Source organism: Myripristis murdjan, chromosome 13 (genome assembly GCF_902150065.1).
Source record: "Myripristis murdjan chromosome 13, fMyrMur1.1, whole genome shotgun sequence".
NCBI lineage: Eukaryota > Metazoa > Chordata > Actinopteri > Holocentriformes > Holocentridae > Myripristis > Myripristis murdjan.
In genome coordinates, this window is record NC_043992.1 from 5,803,918 (window position 1) to 5,824,140 (window position 20,223).

At 42.4% G+C, this 20,223-nt stretch overlaps 1 protein-coding gene across 2 annotated transcripts in view; it reads right to left on the reverse strand.

Annotated features, from left to right (window-relative positions):
- The window catches only part of mark4b (MAP/microtubule affinity-regulating kinase 4b), a 96,909-nt gene extending 84,737 nt beyond the window's left edge, over positions 1 to 12,172 (reverse strand). For both annotated transcript variants that reach the window (XM_030066305.1, XM_030066306.1), the window contains exon 1: positions 11,056 to 12,172. In XM_030066305.1, the coding sequence (XP_029922165.1) occupies positions 11,056 to 11,103 (48 nt within the window). In that variant the 5' untranslated portion in view covers positions 11,104 to 12,172. The remainder of the gene's footprint in view (positions 1 to 11,055) is intronic.
- Positions 12,173 to 20,223: the final 8,051 nt, after the last annotated feature.

The window sequence follows — 20,223 nt, forward strand, 5'->3', positions numbered from 1 at the left end:
TTTTCTGTTGATCAACTTAACACACACACACACACACACACACACACAGCCCTCCACTCTCCATCATCCGCCTTAGCCCACTTCCACAGATGGCGTGGAGCTTCACTTGCCTAAAGTACACACAGAGTTCAGAGCAGTTGCACTGCAGATACACACATACACACAAGCACACAGACACGTAGGAAGAAAAGCAGATAATTGTATCTGCAAGGCTTAGAATGCAGAGCTCAGGCCTGAACAGACACATTGAGGACAGTGAGGCGACACCTGAGAGCCAGAGAGCAGAACACCACCATTACGTAATGCACACGAATATACTGCGTGTGTGTGTATGTGTGTGTGCGCGCGTGTATGAGTGTGTTTCTATAGCCGTGAACAGAGGCACTGTGAAGAGCCATTATTCACACAGTAGGCTGATCCCTGGAGAACACCACCTATTCAGCACCAGTCTGACAAACCCCTTCACTGCAATTACAAAATAGTTGGTAGGAAAACAATTTGCTGCAACAAAAATGACAACACATACAGCAGAGTAAATACTAGTCGAGTTGAAATAATCAACATATTATTAACCAAACTGTATTTTGATTCTTGTTTGTCTGCTACTGGACTACACTGCCATTTCAGCAATCACAAAGCGAATCCTGACTTTACCTTACACAAGGCAGCTTAACCTGCGAGTTAGCCACTGAAGCATTAGAGAACACAGCTTACAGCATGTTACATACATACAAGCAATGCTTATGTAACAGTGAACCTGATCATCAATGTATGTGTACTGCTTTTACTGTATGTGTACAGCATTTTGATATGAATAAATGTACGCTTTGGTAATCACCATCACTAAATATGATATTATGTGACAAAGCTGTTCAGCCTGTATAACACAGTTCATGAAATATTTTGTGGAACATTCTGCAGTTAACCTGGACGCAACGCCTACAATCAAAGTATTGTTAAATGAACTGGGAGTGATACGTTTTTACATTGATATGTAGTATCTGGTATCTGGTGGGCAGTAGAGGTAGATCGGTAGATTGGTCCCCAGATCTACCCCTAACTGCTCCTGATGGACAGCTATGCACCATGCATGGGAGCCTTTGCCATCAGTGCGTGACTGTGTGTGTGAATGTGAGGCAAACATTGTAAAGCGCTTTGAGAAATTTCCAGAATTTCCCAGCCTGCCAGGGAATCCAAGCAAGCAACCTTCCTGTAACTGGCACAACTGTCTGACCTGTGGGTTCCCATGGGCCCCCATAGATCAAAAGATATTTCAGCCGGACTGGGCTGGCTGGCATTATGAGCAATATAGGTCATCTAAAATCAACCAGCCTAATTTCACACAGATCGTACACAGTTCAGTTGAACTCAGTGAACCAGATGATTAAAAGCCCCAAGATGTTTGTGGCACTAGCCTGTCTGCTGTGTTTCTAGGTGAACCAAATGCCATCGGTAGCATCAGAAACAGGTGCCAGCGTTTGGGTAACAAGTCAAGGCAGCGAGCTCATGAATCTCTTGCCCCCAGTCCAGGGGAACACAAAAGCTCTGCTCTGCCCTGCGGTGGAACAGAGAGTGAGAGAGAGGGCAGAGAGGGAGTGAGAGGGAGAGGGAATCCTGTGACTGTGAGCTTATCAAAATCCATGTAACCATACATGTGCACACATGCACACACACCCCAGATCTCACTTTCTCACGAACACACACACACACACACACACACACACACACACACACACACACACACACACACACACACACACATTAACTTCGTAACAATCCTCCAGAGCAAAATAATTTGCCCATTTCAACAGCATAGCAACAGTATACACAGACACACACAAACACAATTTGAACGACTTACTAGAGCCTTTGCTAACTCCGTTAATGCCCTAAACTTCACCCTGACCACTCCCAATAATCCTTTACTCAAACCTAAACCTGTCCCTGACCTAATACCGAGTCTTGACCCTAAAGTGTTTTTAACCCTTACACCTGTTTCTAATCTTAACCATAAATCAAACCATGATGCAAAATAAACCCTTTCCCTCATCTTTCCATCTTTTTGTTTCCCCAAAATATAGAAAAACAACAAAGTACGCACGCAGACACACACACAAAATACGGCATTTTATTATGTAATGTCCCTCTGCTAACCTGCACAATGCACTGGGAAGAGCACCAGAGATGGGTAGAACAAAAGTTAGATGCCAATACCTGCAGGCCTGTGAGAGCTACAGGTTTGGCTGGTATAGCGAAACAAGGAAGCCGGAGAGGGAAATAAATGCTCTCCAGGTAGCACAATCCCAATGACTGTGATTACTGGGTAAGAAAGCACTAAGTTGTGGCTAGCACTCTTTTCAGTGCCACGGTGTGCTGGGGTGTGGGTATCAAGAAAAAGATTCCAACAGACTGATTAAACTGACTAAGAAAGCCCAATCTGTTTTTGGACAGAGGCTAAGCACTCTGGATGAGGTTGCTGAGGGCAGAATCCATTTGAAACTTCATAAGATCATGGACAATGCCACCCATACTCCCCCGCTGCTCAAGAGAACACTGTAAAGAGTCATTCTTGATTGATGCCAATCAAGGGCGCGGGAAGGGTGGTGCTGAGGGTGCTGCAGCACCCCCTGCTGAGGAGGGGTGGAATAAATGTCAAATTAATTTTACCACATTTCAAAGTCATTTTCTTTTGAAAATGACTTGATTGTGGCAGTCACTTAAGGTGTGGACAGGGGGAGAAAGTAAAACGTGTATTAATCTACTGCACCTAATGCAAGGAAAACGAAAAACATGTAAAACGCGTGCAGAGGGGCAATCACACCGAGACACATCAGGCGGCACCATCAGTCGGTATCAGGCGAGCCGGCCGCGGCACCGGCCAGCATGAGGCAGCTCACCTGTCAGATCCGGCAGACCTGACCGGGTGGGCGCGGTGCCGGATGATGCCGCGGCGGGCTCGCCTGATGCTGACTGATGGTGCCGCGGCATGTGCGGGTCAATACGGTAGTCTAGAAAACTAGTGATTTTTTTTTCTCGTGCGCCCCCAAGTAGATTGCGCCCTGGGCAGTTGCACTGCCCATAGCAGAAACCGTCCCTGCTGCTGAGCCTGCCAGCACAGCGGGATACTGCTGCAACTCTCTCTCACTTGTTTGCGCTGCGCTCGCACAGCTGGTTGTCTGTCACTGAAAGTTTAGCCTCCAAATCAGTGGTGTAGTCTACGTGATACGCAGGTATACGGCGTATACCCACTAGAAAAGGTCCCGCATTTCCGTATAACCACTTAAAAATGCGCAAAGATACGTATGAGTATGTTTTTTTGACATAACGTTCACTTTCTCCTTCATAAAGTCGCCTTCTCTGTGTTACGAAGCGCCTCTTTTTGACCATATTTCGGGGGACACTACAGCTGGAGCTAACGTTAACGTTTCAGAAAGGGAGCCTGTGTGTGTGTGCGCGCGCAGGTGCACCCCCCTCCCCACCCACCCACCCCATACGCAGCACCCCCTGGCAAAAAGTAGTTCCCGCGCGCATGGCTGCAATACAATATGACTGACGAAATTTACCTGCACACTAGCCCATTTTACATACACTTCTAACACATTTTACGTGCACTTCTTACCCATTTTGCAAACACTTATTACCACATATTTATTGTGCTTTTGCACTAGCATGGGGGGTTACATATTTTATGTGTCTTGTGATTTATGGTTTTTGTCCTTGTTTCATGTATTTTAATCAGCTGCGATGGCATTTTAATTTCCCTTTGTGGATTAATAAAGTTATCTATCTATGTATCTATATATCTAACCCAAAGTGATGTCTTGAGATTGTTTACTCAGTCTGACAGTAGCATAAACATCTGAAAGTTATCTTTCTGCAAAAACTTGAAACAGAGAACAGCTTCTATTTCTAAAGCTGTGAATCAATAATTGAAATTATAATGAACTAATTAACTGTCAATCAACTGACTGACCAATCCTTTCAGCACTGGCAGTTAGATAAATTTTAACTGCAAATTTAATATACTATATAAAAAAAGACATTTCTCATTGTTTAGCCTGTGAATAAACAAAAATCTGCATCTCTTTTGTCATTTTTAATGTTGCCTTGTTTATTTAGCATGTAGCTAACTAGCAAGGCTTTCAACCTAGCTAGCTAGCAAATAACTTAAAAACTACAGCTGTATGGATTTTAGCTAAGTTGCTAACACGGTTACATTTTTTGCATTTACCACCGTGTCAGGTGCCATGTTGTCAGGGGAAAACTCTGTATAATAATAAGCCCATGAATCACTGAACTTTATAATGTCATCACCTGAAAAAATATAATAGAGAATACAATTGAAGCAAAACAGACGTAAAAACACAAGGGCGAGAGTACACAAAAAGATACTAATCTACAGTATTGAGATTACATGCCACATGTAAAGTGGCATTTTTTTGTTTTGGATTATAAATTGCACCCTGAGGATTCACCTGACACTGTGACACCGGGTCTTCAACACACAACAGAAATATGGGGAAGTAATGTGAGGAGAAGAGAAAACCAAAAGGACTGGATGACACGAGAGCACACAGGGAACAGAGAGAATAAATATGCAGATATCCTACTGTGAGCATGAAAAACACTGTATGTCATCATGTATGCTGTGACTGAATTATTATTTAACATGGCAATAATGATCCAGGAAAATAACAAAGTCACAGGAGAATAAATACCACGGGCTGAGTTGTATAACAGTCTGTTTATGCATGTGGTTATGAAACAGAATGAGACAGTACTGTGGTTACATTCTGTGTTACATGAAAAACACAACCCCCTCCTCCAATTACATTGACTGCAGTTACTGTTATTGAGTTTATTTTTTAAGTACATTTTAATTCCCATCCATTATCCATAATTTTTAATGAGACACTTAATTTTTACTTCAGTAGGTTTCAACACCTGCAATTTACTTCTATTTAAACCAATTAGTTTAAAATAGATGTGTTACTGGCAATTTAGTGCCATGTAAAACACATTCCAAGCTATTCACCAATATGGCAAGTTGCTCTGATGGGCTTGTAGTGTTGGCATTTTTTTTATTATTCAGATTAACTTGAATGGTGGTCAGGAAGAGGAATAAAGGGGTCTGATTGACAAGTTTGTGCAGTAGAGCAAGGATAACTGTCTGCAGCTGAACATGGCAAAAACAAAGGAAATTGTGGTGGACTACAAGAGGGACAAGTCCCCACCTTGTCCTGTTTCCATCGGTGGGAGTGATATAGAGATTGTAGAACAGTACAAGTACCTGGGCGTTCTACTGGACAATAATCTGGAGTGGTCATCAAACACAGAGGCTGTGTACAAGAGGGGCTTATGCCAGCTGTATTTCCTGAGGAGGCTTAGGTCTTTTAATGTCTGCAATAAGATGCTCCACAAGTTTTATCAGACTGTTGTGGCTAGCACTCTTTTCTTTGCTGTGGTGTGCTGGGGGCCGGGTATTACGAAAAAATATGCCAACAGGCTGAACAAACTGATAAAGAAGGCCCAGTCTGAACCCTCTGAACCCTCCACACACACTTTTACACTTGCACTTTTATCTATATTATGCCTTTTAAACCGGGTACTAGCAATGCTGAGGGTGGGAGTGTGTGTGTATCTAGGTATTTATGTATCTTAGTTATTTTTTGTGATTTTTATGTTTGTTGTTCTTGTGCCATGTTTGTGCCATGTATTGCTGCTATGACATTTTAAATTTCCCCTCTGGGATTAATAAAGTAATCTATCTATCTATCTATCTATCTATCTATCTATCTATCTATCTATCTATCTATCACACACACACACACACACACACACACACAGGAGAGGAGTGTCAGTTTCTTTCCATCCAGATTACCGACTTTTCACTTGGAACTGCTTTTGCTGAATGAGTGCGTGTGTGTGTGTGTGGACAGAAGGAGAAACACAGAGATGGACTGTGTGTATCTACATGCTTACATACCTACAAGTGTGTATGACGAGAGAAAGAGAGAGAGAGAATGGCTGTCCATGCCTTTGTGTGTGCCTATGTGTGTGTGGGTGTAGGGGGGTGTCGACCCCTGTTTTGCCATGGTGAGGTTGCTAACAAGAGTGGCTTGTGCCTGAGACAGCACAGCAATCATTCCACTGTCTGGATTAAAGCCTAATGCCCCCTCCCCTACCCCCGCTTTCATAAAGAATTCTTTTTCTGTCGGCTCAGAAGCTATCATTTCTGTCACAATGCACCGAAATAGAGGGACACCAGTATCTGTACAGCCAGAGCAAAAACAACAGCACAACCCACAGTGATGTGATTTAACATGAGACTGAATTTGTGGGTAAATAAAAGATAAACAATCGTGAAGAGAGGTTTGCCACAACAGAACAGAAAACAAACCAAACAGGACAAAGTAAGACAGAACATTGCCTGGACTATCTGTTGCTGACAGTAAAACACGCACATGGCTAAAAAAGCTTTGCAATGCCAGAAGTGTGATTTCTCTGAACGTTGATGAGAGAATGTGACATGTGGGTGTGGCCTGACATAAACTGTCTAAGCAGACAGCATCAGATTCATATCCAAGACCAAAAATGCCTTCTGAATGTTGAGGCCTCAAAAAGTCCTCCAAACCCTAGCAGGGATCACAAGCAATAAACTTCAACATGGTCAAAATGGACCGCAGCTTGGGTAGGGCAGGTTGCTGGGTCAATCCCAGGTAAACAAACAGGCCTCAACAATGCCACAGTGTACCTGAGCAAAGACACCTTACTATCACGCATGTACTAAACCTGTGACCAAGGCATTTTGAACTTTAGGAAGGGAAACTCTACCAGGAAGACCAAGGAAAGCCATGTCAGCTATGCACACTCTCAAAAAATAAAGCATATAATTGCACCTTTAGGGGTGCATCAGCTTGTCACTGAGGCAGGACCCTCTAATGTCCAGCTTTGGTACCTTTGACATTGGGAACTTATTTGTCCCCTTGTGGTCTGTACCCAGCTTTGTTCCTATATTATAACAACAATATTGACTGGATAATTGTGTTACCTATTTTACAAATCTGCAAATCATATTTCATTTCAAGGCTACTCCACTATAGCCTGCAAGTTAAAATCTACCTTAAATTATATTTTACCTCATCTATTTACTTATTTACTATTTTATTTGTTTGTTTGTTTAGTCAATGTATTTGGCCTAACAAATACTGTCTCCCAATACCTTCTCATTTAGAGGAAAAGGTACATATATGTACCTTTTACTGCTTGGGAACATATAAGTTCCCAAATAATTTCTAGACCTGCAAGCAAGAATAAACAGGTTCCAAGGCCCTTGCACAAGTCAGACCTGGTGGCCCACGTAGCCCACCCAAGTCAGACTCTCAGAACCGTCTGTCCAAGGCAAGCTCAGATGAAACCGCTCTGCTGACACTCCTCCAGTGTCCAGTGTTAGACAGCTGAAATGCTTTACCGGATTTTATTTCTTGATGTGATGACAACTCTTTAGACTTAAATGTAGCCAAATCCAAGGAACTGACTTTTGATTTAAAATGCAAGAGAGAGACAGCACAGCATGACAGGATGATCAACTTAAATTTGCTGTGAACACTGAGGTTGTTGTGAAAAGTGGGCAACAGAGAATTCACCTCTTACAGAAAATTAATTCTTTCTCAGTCAGTCCTATAATCCTTTGCCACTTTTATTAGTCTTTTATTGAGAGTCTTCTTTGCTTTTGTTTTATCTGCTGGTTTCCCAGCCTCTCAGTTAGCAATAGGAACAGCCTGAACAGTATTGTTCTAAAATGACAGCTGTCAAACAGAAAGATCAGCCGATCCTCCATGAGGCTACAATGCAGCTTCTGCTGTTCTGCTTCTTTTAAGTGAATTTTCTCTGTTGCCAGAATGTAGCCTCAATTTGAAGCTGCACTGAGCCCACTTGCGGAATAACAAGTATGTCATCTTGGTACCAATGGATTCTTTTAATTGTCTAGTTTCATATGATACCTGTCCTTTTCCTGTGGCTTCAAAATTGAGTCCGCTAGATCCTACGAAAGACAGTTGCTGTGTCCCAAATCGCGCACTTCTGCACTTAAACTTAGTATTTTGAGTGCATAAGTGCGTTCACACTGGAAATATTAACAAAATACTAACAAAATTAAGTGCACTGTAAATGCCCGGATGTACACTCAAAACGGTCAAAAAATTGAGTGTGGAACGATGGACACTTATCACCCTCACGGCACCACTGACCGGAAGTAGCTAGGTAAAAAGCTGAGTTTACTTTTCGTTTTACGACTGTTAATATGTCACTTTATTAAGTTTTAAATTTTTTTCAGGAGGGAGAGTAACTACGTAGATTCCAAATATGTGGTCAGTTTGTCCAAATAACGTCTGTTTTGAAAATTGCTTCGACGTTTTCGGATAACTCTCAAGCTAGCGATTGTGCAAAGTACAGTCACTTCCGGTTGTTTACAAAAATAAAAACCTAATACATTAGAAGCAGTGGTGATGCTTTTATTTTGAAGATAGGATGTGTACACGTCTACTTCTGGATAACTTTACCACCGAAAACCAAAGCCGGCCGCGGCTCCGGTCGACATTAGACGGACCAGCCGCGGCTCCGGTCGACATCAGGCGGGCCGGCCGCGGCTCCGGCTGGTACCGCGCCCACCCGGTCGGGTCTGCCGGATCTGACAGGTGAGCGGCCAGTGCCGCGGGGCTCGCCTGATGCCGACTGTGGCAATCGTCATTTCCGGTAAGTGCACAACGGGAAGTGCGGCAATTGAGACACCCTTCTCTGTCAAAATTCGCGCACTGTGCCGGTAAGTGTACTGTCAGCTAAGTGTACTTACAGACAGTGCACTAACGGAAGTGCGCGATTTGAGACACAGCAAGTATGTCAGCTGGAACATAACAGTTATTCTCCTTGACAAATTTAAAAAAAAAAGTTTTTCCTTGTGGAAAATGTACCACTGAGTGGCTGATTTTCAGTGGCGTTTATTAAGATACAAATAAATGAGCATAACAGTGCCACCTAACAGCCGTTTTGCATTCGGAAATGACTCCTCCAAGTTTTGTGTTAATTGGACATATTGATTCCAAGAAAATAGTAAATTTTATTTTTAGTGCCTTATAGTGGCTGATTTGCACCAAATTTTGGACTTAGGGATGCTGAGATAAAACACACATCCTGTTATATTCTGGGGAGGAAGTTATAAATTTGTAAAAGTTTCACATTTTGTCGTAAAATAATTCTTTTGATACTTTTTGGTTTGAGCGTCTGTAGATTCTGTGTGCCAAGTTTTGTGAAGATTGGACTTACAGCCTAGGAGGAGTTTGAAAATGTGGATTGCGCAAATTTTGCCATTTTGCCAAAAAAAAAAAAAAAAAAAAAAAAAATGACATGCAGAAATGGGCCTGGCCTATATCACAAGATTCAACTTGAGTCACAGAATGCCTGGGTAAATGACATTTGAATGTGCGACTTACAGTTTGGGATTTATAGGCCCAAACCCATTGGCCTTTAGAATAGCGCCCCCTACTGGTGGAAATATAATGTAAACACATTACATTGTAAAGGTATATGCACTGGTCTACATCGACGTTTAAAATTTGGGTTACATAACTATTACAGTTCAGGCTCCAGTGACAGTTTTACCGATAGAAGAATAAAAATAAAAATAATAAAAAATCCAAACAATGCCAATAGGGTTCCCATCACCACTGGTTACTGATAGCCATGCTTTACAAGTGCAGCATCATCCAGTTGGGCTTGGACCACTAAAATAATAATAATAATAATAATACAAGTCCAAGAAATTCCAATAGGGTTTCCAGTACCACCGGCACTGGGAGCCACGCTGCACTTGCAAAGTGTGGCTCCCCCTCAAGAAAACAGGAAGTGAGTATTCTGTTTTGTCAGCTGCTGGCTGCCTCTGGAATAGGAAGCAGCTTTTCTATCAATGACATTTCAGCTGCTGGGTGGGAGCAAATTACACGCCCTTGAGATAAAGGTGGCCGCACTCTGTGCAACTGCACCACTGGTCTTAATATGTCATCAGTGGATGCTTGGCACAATACACAATTTCTCATCAAGGCTCAAATCCTTACAAGCTAGAGGATGGTAAAGGTAAGCATCCAGGCAAATCAAAGCCTGTAAAAGGTTTTCTTTTAAGGTTTTCTTCTTGTGAAAAATGCCTCTTTAAAGTGATTCACCTCTAAGTCATACTTGCCCTGACTGAGAAAACACACACTGCAGACAGGAAAACATTGTTGGGACAGACTGGGGCTAGCCTGACACAGCAGATTTTGCAATGCCATTGAGCTGTCACGCAAAATTGCATTAAAGAGAAATTGGGCTGATGGATGGAGGGGGTGGACAAAAAGGTTAGCAAGTGGAAGAGGGGGTTGGGTGGGGTGACGGATGGAGGAAGGGGGCTGGATGGCTGCTGAGAAGAGGGATGGGTGGCCTTGAATCAGATACATTAATTATTGATCATCTGCTCTCTGAGGGGAGAAGACAAACATGCACACCGGAACTAAAGTGCTGGTCTGGTCTGGGATTTTTTTTTTGGCAACCGCTTTGGTGAACACTGTGTACTTTTGTACGTGTGTATATTTTATAGGACTCTGGATGAACACTGTATCACTACATTCTGCTATAATACACATCCCTCCAGCCAAACATGCACCCATCCCTCTCCGTTGCACCCAACCTTCCACCATCTGTTTTTTTTGTTCCAACAACCCCACCCTCACCTCTGATAACCTTCAATAATACTCAGACACCCACACCAATTTGTGTACACACACACACACACACACACACACACACACACACACACACACACACACACACACTATTTGCAACCTTATGCTAAATTAACTAGAGCAGAGATTAGCAGCACGTCTATGTTGCCTTGGCTTGTTTGCAGCTGGTCCCTGCACATGGCAGACTAATCTCTGCGTCTTTTATTTGCAAAGCCTAGACAGATGTAATGATATTCTTGCGATATCTGGTAAATAAAGGCTGCGTCTTCAATGGTTAAATACTTACGTGGTCCGGGTTCCGCTCGTTCCCTGGCAGTGCTGTGCGTAAAGACATCGTCCCTGAGTTACGCCTCAATAACAGAATAAAACAAGAGGTTGTGTGTGGTGTTCACGGGCTTTTAACAAAAACAAAAAGCAAACACTACTCGGGGTAACAGTCCCACCAGCGAGTCTGTGTGTCAGTGCCAGCTCATCTGTCAGGCCTCTTCCAGCCGATACAAAAAACGCATTTCTAATACAATCCTCATTGTCACGGTCCGTGAAGGCAGCGCTGATCACACAGAAAGTGATCAAAACAAAAAACAGATGCGTAAAAAACAAGGCTGAGTGAACAAAGCTGGACGCCGGCTAGATCCACTTCATGTCGGTCTGTTGTTGGTACCGACCCGGCCTCATCTTGGATTAAGAAAATGGGTTTTAAAAAAAGGAAAGATAAAAGAAAGAAAGAAAAAAATGAGAGTGGACCCCCCAAATAGGTTTTCCCTTTCCCCTCTCACACTCTATCGTACCATGTCGCCGGGCACAAGACAACCCCGGTGATCCAGGATTTACCTCCGGTTACATGTGAATTTGGCGAAAAAAGGGAGGAAGAAACCAAACGCAACCAAACCGAAACAAACAATCGATGAGATTTTTTTTTTAAAGAACGGAGCTCGGCTGTGACCATGGGACGCTTTGAGTTGAGAAAAGGCGTTTCTCTTTTTTGTTTTCTTGTTTTTTAATTCTCAGGCTGGCAGACGCAAAATCGAGCGCTCCCACGGAAAAACTGTCACCCAGACACGAACAGGAAGTGAATGAGCCTACATTTCATTTCAACACAGGCGCGAAGCAGTTTTAAGGGCCTTGAGAAATCAATGGCAAACTGCGGATAAAGAAGAGACGGCGGATGTCACCGCTCCGGCTCCCTCAGTGCCATCGCCCTGCCGCTGTCACTACCGCTGCTGCTTCCACGGTTTTTGTTAAAAAGAGGGGTGATGGAAAGTCGCCGTCGGATGAGCGGCGGCCCGACACGAAGAAATGTGTCGCCTGAGTCGGAAACATTGCATTAGTCGGCCTTTGAAAAAAAAAGGGATCCCCCCACCCCAAGAAAAACTCTTTCGGCTATGACGGCAATAATAGGCAGGGCTGCTGCTACTGTCTCTCTCTCTCTCTCTTTCTCTCTCCTGCTGCCTTCAGGTGCATCTCGTAAACCCCGACTGTATTTATATAGCACTTTTCATACAAACATGCAGCCCAAAGTGCTTCACATTGCTAGACTAGAAGACAACAATATAAAATAAAAACAACAGACAACAATAAAAAATTATGCTAGCAACAATATACAAACTACAAAATGTCAATAAATAAATAAATGAAACTATTTAAAAAAAAAAAATTAAAAAATCAAATCAATGAATAAATGCATCATAGATTAAAAAAAAAAAACTATAAACTAACTATAAACAAAAATTCTTAAAACAAATAAATAAAAATCAGTAAAATAAAATAAAAATAAAGATTGGAAGGATAGGTCTTAAGTTTCATCTTGTAAACTCTACTAGTGAGGAACACTTAAAGCCACAACTAATTCGGTTCAACTTTATATAGAGAGCACCATTCATACATACTGCAGCCCAAAGTGCTTCACATTGCAAGATTAAAAGAACACAAGATAAAACAAATTATATATAAAACTTAAAAAACAACAGACAATATTTCAAGTATAACAGACTAAAACCGACAATAATAAATACTATAAAATGTTAAATAAATAAATGTCAATAAAATAAAAATAAAATAAAATAAACGCAAGGATAAAAATAAATATGAAAATCATTACCATTTAAAATAAAATTTTAAATGGCATCCCAGCTGTACACCACTTATATGTAAAATCTCATTAGTGAAGCTATTTGATGCCCCTTTAATTTGTTCTCCTTTTACTTACCTCTTCTTTCCCATGTACTTTTTAATCTTAGTTTTAAAATAAAAACTAAAAACTCTGGATGTGAGCATTGGCTCATTCACTTCCTGCTCGTGTGTGGGTGACAGTTTCAACATTCCCGACAGCACATGAAAGCATCACCCCTTGTACGCCATTCCCCCAAGTTTTTAAAGGCACAGTCACCCCATTCATGGAGCCCACTGGTAGTTCCTGTGCTTTATTGATGTCACCAGGGGCCTGTGAGGACCTCCTAGCAGGAAAAGCAGCTCTGCTGCATCTGTGTGTTCTGGATTATGATACAGCATATTATGAACAATTTTACTATGACTTATTTAGTTCTTACACAAGTAATTTAATCTTAATCACTACTTGAAGAAAGTCCATATGGTGCTTGTCTACAATTTTATGCTTACCCCTGTTATAGGAGAGACCATGTAATGATGACACACTGAATGATCATCTTGAAAAAGTACCAAACTTACAGGGTATGCAAAGGTTTTTCTTAAAAACTTGATAAGACCTTTATTTCATTAATTCTTTATTTGAGTGTTTATATTATTTATTATCCTTGTTTGTCTTTGTTGTAAAAAACTAAAATCCTGAAAATCCCACAACTGAAAACTATCTTCAAATCAAAGGCTGAGGCAAAGATCAGACATAAAATTTTCGAGCAATCCAAAAACCAAGATCCCATTGTTTTATGGCTGAAGCATCACATCAAATAGAAAAGATCTACATTTTTTTTTTTTTTTTTTTTTTTTTTTGGAAACTCTGAGATCTCCACTAGAATTCTAAGTAAGGTTCTGTGGATTTGATTAAAGCTCACAACCAATGGAGCAATAACAATCCTGCTGATAGGTGCAGCATGGTTATAGAGAATGTCTCTTTTATGATTTAAATGTATGAAATTAACACCATTAACAACGAACGAGCAGCACATCCTACATGGACTGATCTGAACTTCGTAGAGCAAACCCAGGGCCTCATCCTTCCATCCTTAACACATCTACTTCCTGGTTTCTGAGAGGCCTGCGTGTTCACCTCACAACACAAAAACAACAGACTGAGGAGGCTGTGAGCAAACAAGTCAAAAGAGTAAGTGTTATCCCATGGAGACCACCACTCAAACTGGGAGAATCGATTCTGGAAAGAACAGCCAGATCGATGGTCCAAATTTCAAGGGATTAAAGTGTAAATTCCTGTTTAGGTATGTTTCGTGGAGAAAGTTATAAATTTGTAACTTTGGCATTTTTCATCACATGAAAATTCTTTTGAAAGCTTTTTGGTTTGAGGGTCCATAGATTCTGTGTGCCAAGTTTTGTGAAAATTGGACTTTCAGCTTTGGAGGAGTTTGAAATTCTTGGTCGTGCGAATTTCGTTATTTTTGTATAAAATTTTTGAAATGGAATGGAAAGTGGAAATGGGCATGGTTTATGTCACGACATTCACTTAAGCCACCAACGCGTGGTTCCCAGAGTTCCCAGCACCACTGATACTAGGAGCCACGCTGTGCTTACAAAGTACAGTCAGGTCCATAAATATTTGGACACTGACACATTTTTTAGCATTTCGGCTCTGTACACCGCCACAATGGATTAGGAATGAAACAATCAAGATTCAGACTTTCAAGCTTTAATGTAAGGGGTTTAATAAAAAATATGGCTGTTCAGGAATTACAGCCAGTTCTAAACATTGTCACCCCATTTTCAGAGGCTCAAAAGTAATTGGACTCTTGACTTAAAAGCAGTTTCATAGCCAGGTGTGGCCTTTCCCCTCGTTATTCCATGAAAAAATTAAGAAAATAAAAGTTTGGGAATTATTTCCAATTGTTTGTGTCACAGGGCAGAAGTGTGGGTTTTATGTTTTATTGTGTAGTGATTTTTATGCTTGGTGTTTTTATTATTTATGCATGGTTTTATTTGAATTTGGTTTTATATGAATTTGTGTTTTATCCTTAATTTTATTTGCATGGCGCATGATTTTAGACACACTTCTGGCCTTGATTGGCACCTTAATTGAAAGCACCTGCACGTGTAAGCTTCTGAGATTGACAATTTCCTTCAGCCACTGGGGAAGGAGGACGAGACTCCCGCGGCCAATCAGGGTCGTGGAGGTGGGCCTCAGCTGAGGGGCTGCAGGGAGTAAAGGCCCGGCGGGAAAGGTGAGGGGCAGGTGAGACGGCAGTCAGGGATTGAGATGGTCGGAGCAGCCAGGCGGCCAAGTGGCCGGCCGGCCGGCCAGGCGGTCAGGAGGCCGGCGCCGAGGAAAATGCCGAGGGAGGCGAGAGAGACGGCAGGACCGGCCAGAAGGGAGACGGGAGCGCACAGGTGGAAGGAAGGAGTTGGCGCGTGACACCCTCGCAATGGAGAGGCAGATGGCACCGTGGGTCGGCAGGAGCTGCTATAGGTGATAGCAGCGGCCGGGATGGACAAGGGGTTTCCCCGGAAGACGCCAGCGAGACGCCACGTTGTCGCCAACGCGAACGTACTCCGGCCTGGGTCGTCAGCTCTGCTGCGACCCGGGACTGTGTGAGTATCCCTCCCAATGCACTGGCGGTGCGCATTACTCCCGAGACTAACAGTGACTCTCCTTTATAGCTGCAACCGAATAGGCTACTCGCCCAAATGTTTCTTGTTTCCGCAGGTTGTTGCAACGCGGTGATCCGGTGGCAGAAGCATGGCGCCAGGACCCACGAACGGGACTAGGGCCGGGCCAAGGATTACACGACAGCTACCGAGGAACCTTATGGACTTGTTAAGACTGTGGGGTGGGGAGCTAGCATTGTAAATAAATCCGCTTTTTTTATGGTATTTTATCTGTCTGGTCATTTTAATTCTCTGCTCATCCTGATTTTAAAAGAACCTGTTTCCAGAGTCCTAGGCTCTCTCCTAGGTGGCGTTGTCCGGTTTTTAGGTTTTATCTTTTTTTTAGGTTATTTATTTTTTAGCGTTGTTTATAGGCCTCAGACAGCCACCCGGGTGTGACATTTGCACCTGCATTTGGTAGCTGTTTAGCAGAACCCTCCACATACGATCCAAAGAGGTGTCCATGCAGGTGAAGGAGGTCATTGTTAGGCTCAAAAAGCAAAAAAATCTATCAGACAGATAGCAACAACTTTAGGAGTAGTCAAATCAATGGTTTAGTTTATCCTGAAAAAATAGGACTTCACTGGTGAGCTCAGCAACACCAAAAGGCCTGGAAGACCACAGAAGACATCTAAAGTGTATGATCAGAGAATTCTTTCCCTGGTGAAGAAAATCCCCCCTCACAACGTCTAGAGAAGTCCAAAACACTCTGGAGGAGGTAGGCATATCATTGTCCAAATCTATAGTCAAGGGACATTTGTGAGAAAATAAATACAGAGGGTATACAGCAAGTTGCAAACCACTGGTGTCACTCAAGAACAGGAAGGCCAGATTAGACTTTACAAAGAAACATCTTCACAAACAAAAACCTGCCCAATTCTGGAAAAGGTTCTTTGGACAGATGAAACAAAGATTAACTTGTATCAGAATGATGGGAGGAGAAAAGTGTGGAGAATCAAAGGCATACCTCATGACCCAAAGCAGAGCACATCATCTGTCCAGCATGGTGCAGGCAGGGTTATGGCATGGGCATGTATGGCTGCCATTGGAGCTGGGTCATTTGTGTTTACTGATGATGTAACTGCTGATGCAAGTAGCAGGATGTATTCACAATGCGAAAGCAAGCCAAGAGTTACTGAGAGCAAAGAAGTGGAATATTCTTCAATGGCCAAGTCAGTCCCCAGATTTCAACTCAGCTGAGCTGCTTTTCACTTGCTGAAGACCAAACTGAAGGCAGAAAGACCCACAAACAAGCAGCAGATGAAGACAGCTGCAGTAAAGGCTTGGCAGAGCATCTCAAGGGAGGAAACTCAGAATCTGGTGATGCTGTCCATGGGCTCCAGACTTCAGGCAGTCATAGACTGTAAAGGATTTTCCTCCAATATTGAATATAATCCTTATAATTTGAGTTTTGTATATTATATATAGTTTGTCCAATTACTTTTGAGCCTATGAAAATGAGGTGACAGTGTATATAGGCTAACTGGCTGTAATTCCTAAATAGTGGGGCGGCATAGCTGGCAAAACTGGCCGCCAGTGGTTACTGGCATGGAATGCTTTGCCTACCCTACAGCTGCTGTTTCATGTTTTCAGCACCACAAATATAATTTAGAGACATTTTAAAGTGGGAAAAAGCTTTATTACAATGTAACAAAACAGAAAATAGCTACATACAACATACTACATAGCCACAGCTTTGCTACATACTTGCTACATTCCAAGCTAGCTACATGTTCCAAGCTAACTACCTAGCTTAACTACCTAGTTTTGCTAGCTTGAAAAGTTACCTCTCCACTGTTCCCCCACAATAATGCTTTTTCTCTTTAGCCTTTATCTATGATGTTCAAAATGTACATATCCAAAAACTAACATATTTTATCCATAATTATTAGGCTACAGTTGAAATAAAATGTTTAGGCCTACCTTGATGGACTCCCCACTGCACTGCTTGTCGCAGGAAGCATATTAGTCAGGACCGAAAATTGAAAAAGCCCCTTAGAAAACAACATGGTAGGCATTTTTGAGGAGAAGCACTTTATCTGTTGTTTCTGTATGATTTTTTAGTGCTGAATCCATTTCTGCCATATGCCATGCTGTAAAAGTTACCGTTTAGTTATAATTATTGATTAATTAGCATAATTATTGATTAGTCGCCCAAAGTTAGAAATGGCTATCAGTTTCCTATTTGTCAATATTCTATGTATGATTGTTTGGTATCATTGTAAAGGGGACCTTCTCAGCTTTCATTTAAGCCCATGGGTGTCTCTTTCTGACAAACACAGAGGTCACATGACCTTCTTAAACCATAAATTACACACATTTTCCCACATTTTCCGCCTAAACTATATAGTTTCTTTTATCCCTGTGGGATCAAGGGATATCAAGGACCCAAAACACAACAGCCACAATACCTAATGGACTTTGAGGATTCAGGAAATGTATGATATACCCATACTATTTCTTTGTGAGCCTTCAAATAGCTGTAACCGGCTCAGGCCCATTCACCTCCATTCATTCTTTGGACCAGCATTACGTAAAAACGACCTCACCAATTGTTTACTGTAGATATAATGATATTATTACTAATACAAATGTAATAATAATCAAAGGCCAGGTAGACATTTTTCATCAATTTAATTAATTAGTAAAATTAACTGCACGTGGCCACTAATTATTACAAATATGGATGATAATGATTGGATCAAAACAGCAGTGCATTACAATTTTTTTGTGATCACATTTTTTTTTCAGTGCATTACATATTCATGCAAAGGTCACTTCACTTTCGGCACTGACAAGATGCAGTTCATGGGTTTGGCTTGCAGCTGCATCAGGCTGTCTTACAAGGATACAAGGACGTTTATTGGTCATTATACAACAGGTTGTATAATGAAATTAAAATGTGGTTCCCTCTTGACTGATTAATTGATTGTATAAAAAATAAAATTATTAAACATGGAGGAGTGCAGATGGTGCATTTAGTAGTCTCACAGCTTGAGGAAGAAGCTGCTCTGTAGTCTGGTGGTATGGCAGCGGATACTTCTGTATCTTCTGTACCTTTTCAGCAGGGTTAACAGGCTGTGGCTTGGGTGGGTGTTGTCAGTTAAAGCTCATTTCCACTATAAAGAGCCGTGCCGTGAAGGGCTGTGCCAGGCTGAGCATGGCCCTGTTTGGCCTTGGAGTGTTTCCATTGCTTATGGTACCAGCGGGTCGGCGTCATAGAATTAGAGAGGCGTGCTCGTTGCCATGGAGTTGTTATATTAACATGAGGATTGTTACATTAGCTTTTTGCTACTTTTTTTTTTAACGGACAAAATCTTGTTTGAATAAAAAAAAAAAAAAGCCGGCCGGTGTCAGGCAGGCCGGCCATGGCACCAGCCGGCGTCAGGCGGGCCAGCTGTGGCGCCAGCCGGTACCGCGCCCACCTGGTCAGGTCGGCCAACCTGCCTGACGCTGACCAGTGCCGCAGCCGGCCCGCCTGATGCCATCATCATCATCTTCACAGATGCTCTGCCATCTGTGCTTAGTGGTCACATTTCCATTTCCATTTGTAAGAAAAATGTAAACTGGGCTACACAACAGAAAAACCCAACAAAAACTCAGCAAGCAAATCAATTTCTTCCATAATCTCTCCAGAAACTAATGTTTGTAAATAATAGCCTACTGGCTGACGGTTTAATGGTTGACACTTGTCACTTGTCAGTTTGTAGCAGCCTGGTTAACTGACATTCTAACAGACCAATCATGAAGGAGATCATATTTAGGCCCGCCTCCGCGGCCCCATTCTAATCAGGCCAGCACCAGATGTCAAACCAGGCTGAAATCTTTCACGGTTGGTTCCTGCAACCAAGCGGGCTGGTTTGTGGGAAGGAATACAGAACCGTGAATTTCACGGCACGGTGCGGCACGGTACTATTAGTATCCTTTTGGCTCTGCGTAGGCACCTCACCTCTCCGATATCACTGAGGCTTGGTAGATTGGTGCCAATGATGTTTTGGGCAGTTTTAATCACTCGTTGCAGAGTCTTCCTGTACTGGGCCGTGCACATCCCATGCCAGTTTGTGATGTTTCCAGTCAGGATGCTTTCAATCGCTCCTTTGTAGAAGTTGACAAGAACTTGGCATGGGTATTTTGCTTTCTTAAGTTTCCTTAAGAAATACAGCTGTTTCTGAGCTTTGACAGGTTCTCTGTTATGTTGATTCCCAGGAACTTGAAACTGCTCACTTGCTCCACCTCAGCTCCACTGATGTAGACAGGGTCATGTGTTTTTGCCTCCTTTTTTCTGAAATCAACTATCAGCTCTTTGGTTTTGCTGACGTTGAGCAGTAGGTTGTTTTCTGTGCACCATTCTGCAAGATGGTTGATTTCCTGCCGATATGAAAACTCATCATTCTTGGAGATCTGGCCAATGATGGTGGTGTCATCTGTGAACTTCACTATAGAGTTCTCTCCATGTCGGGGGCTGCAGTCATGGGTGTACAGCGTGAACAGGAGGGGGCTGAGCACACAGCCCTGGGGTGCTCCGGTGTTGAGCACTAGAGTGGAGGAGGAGAGACTGCCAATCCGAACTGACTGGGGTCTGTTTGTGAGGAAGTCCAGTATCCAGTTGCAGAGAGTGGTACTGATGCCCAGAGTGTTCAGTTTTCCAATCAGCTTCATGGGAGAG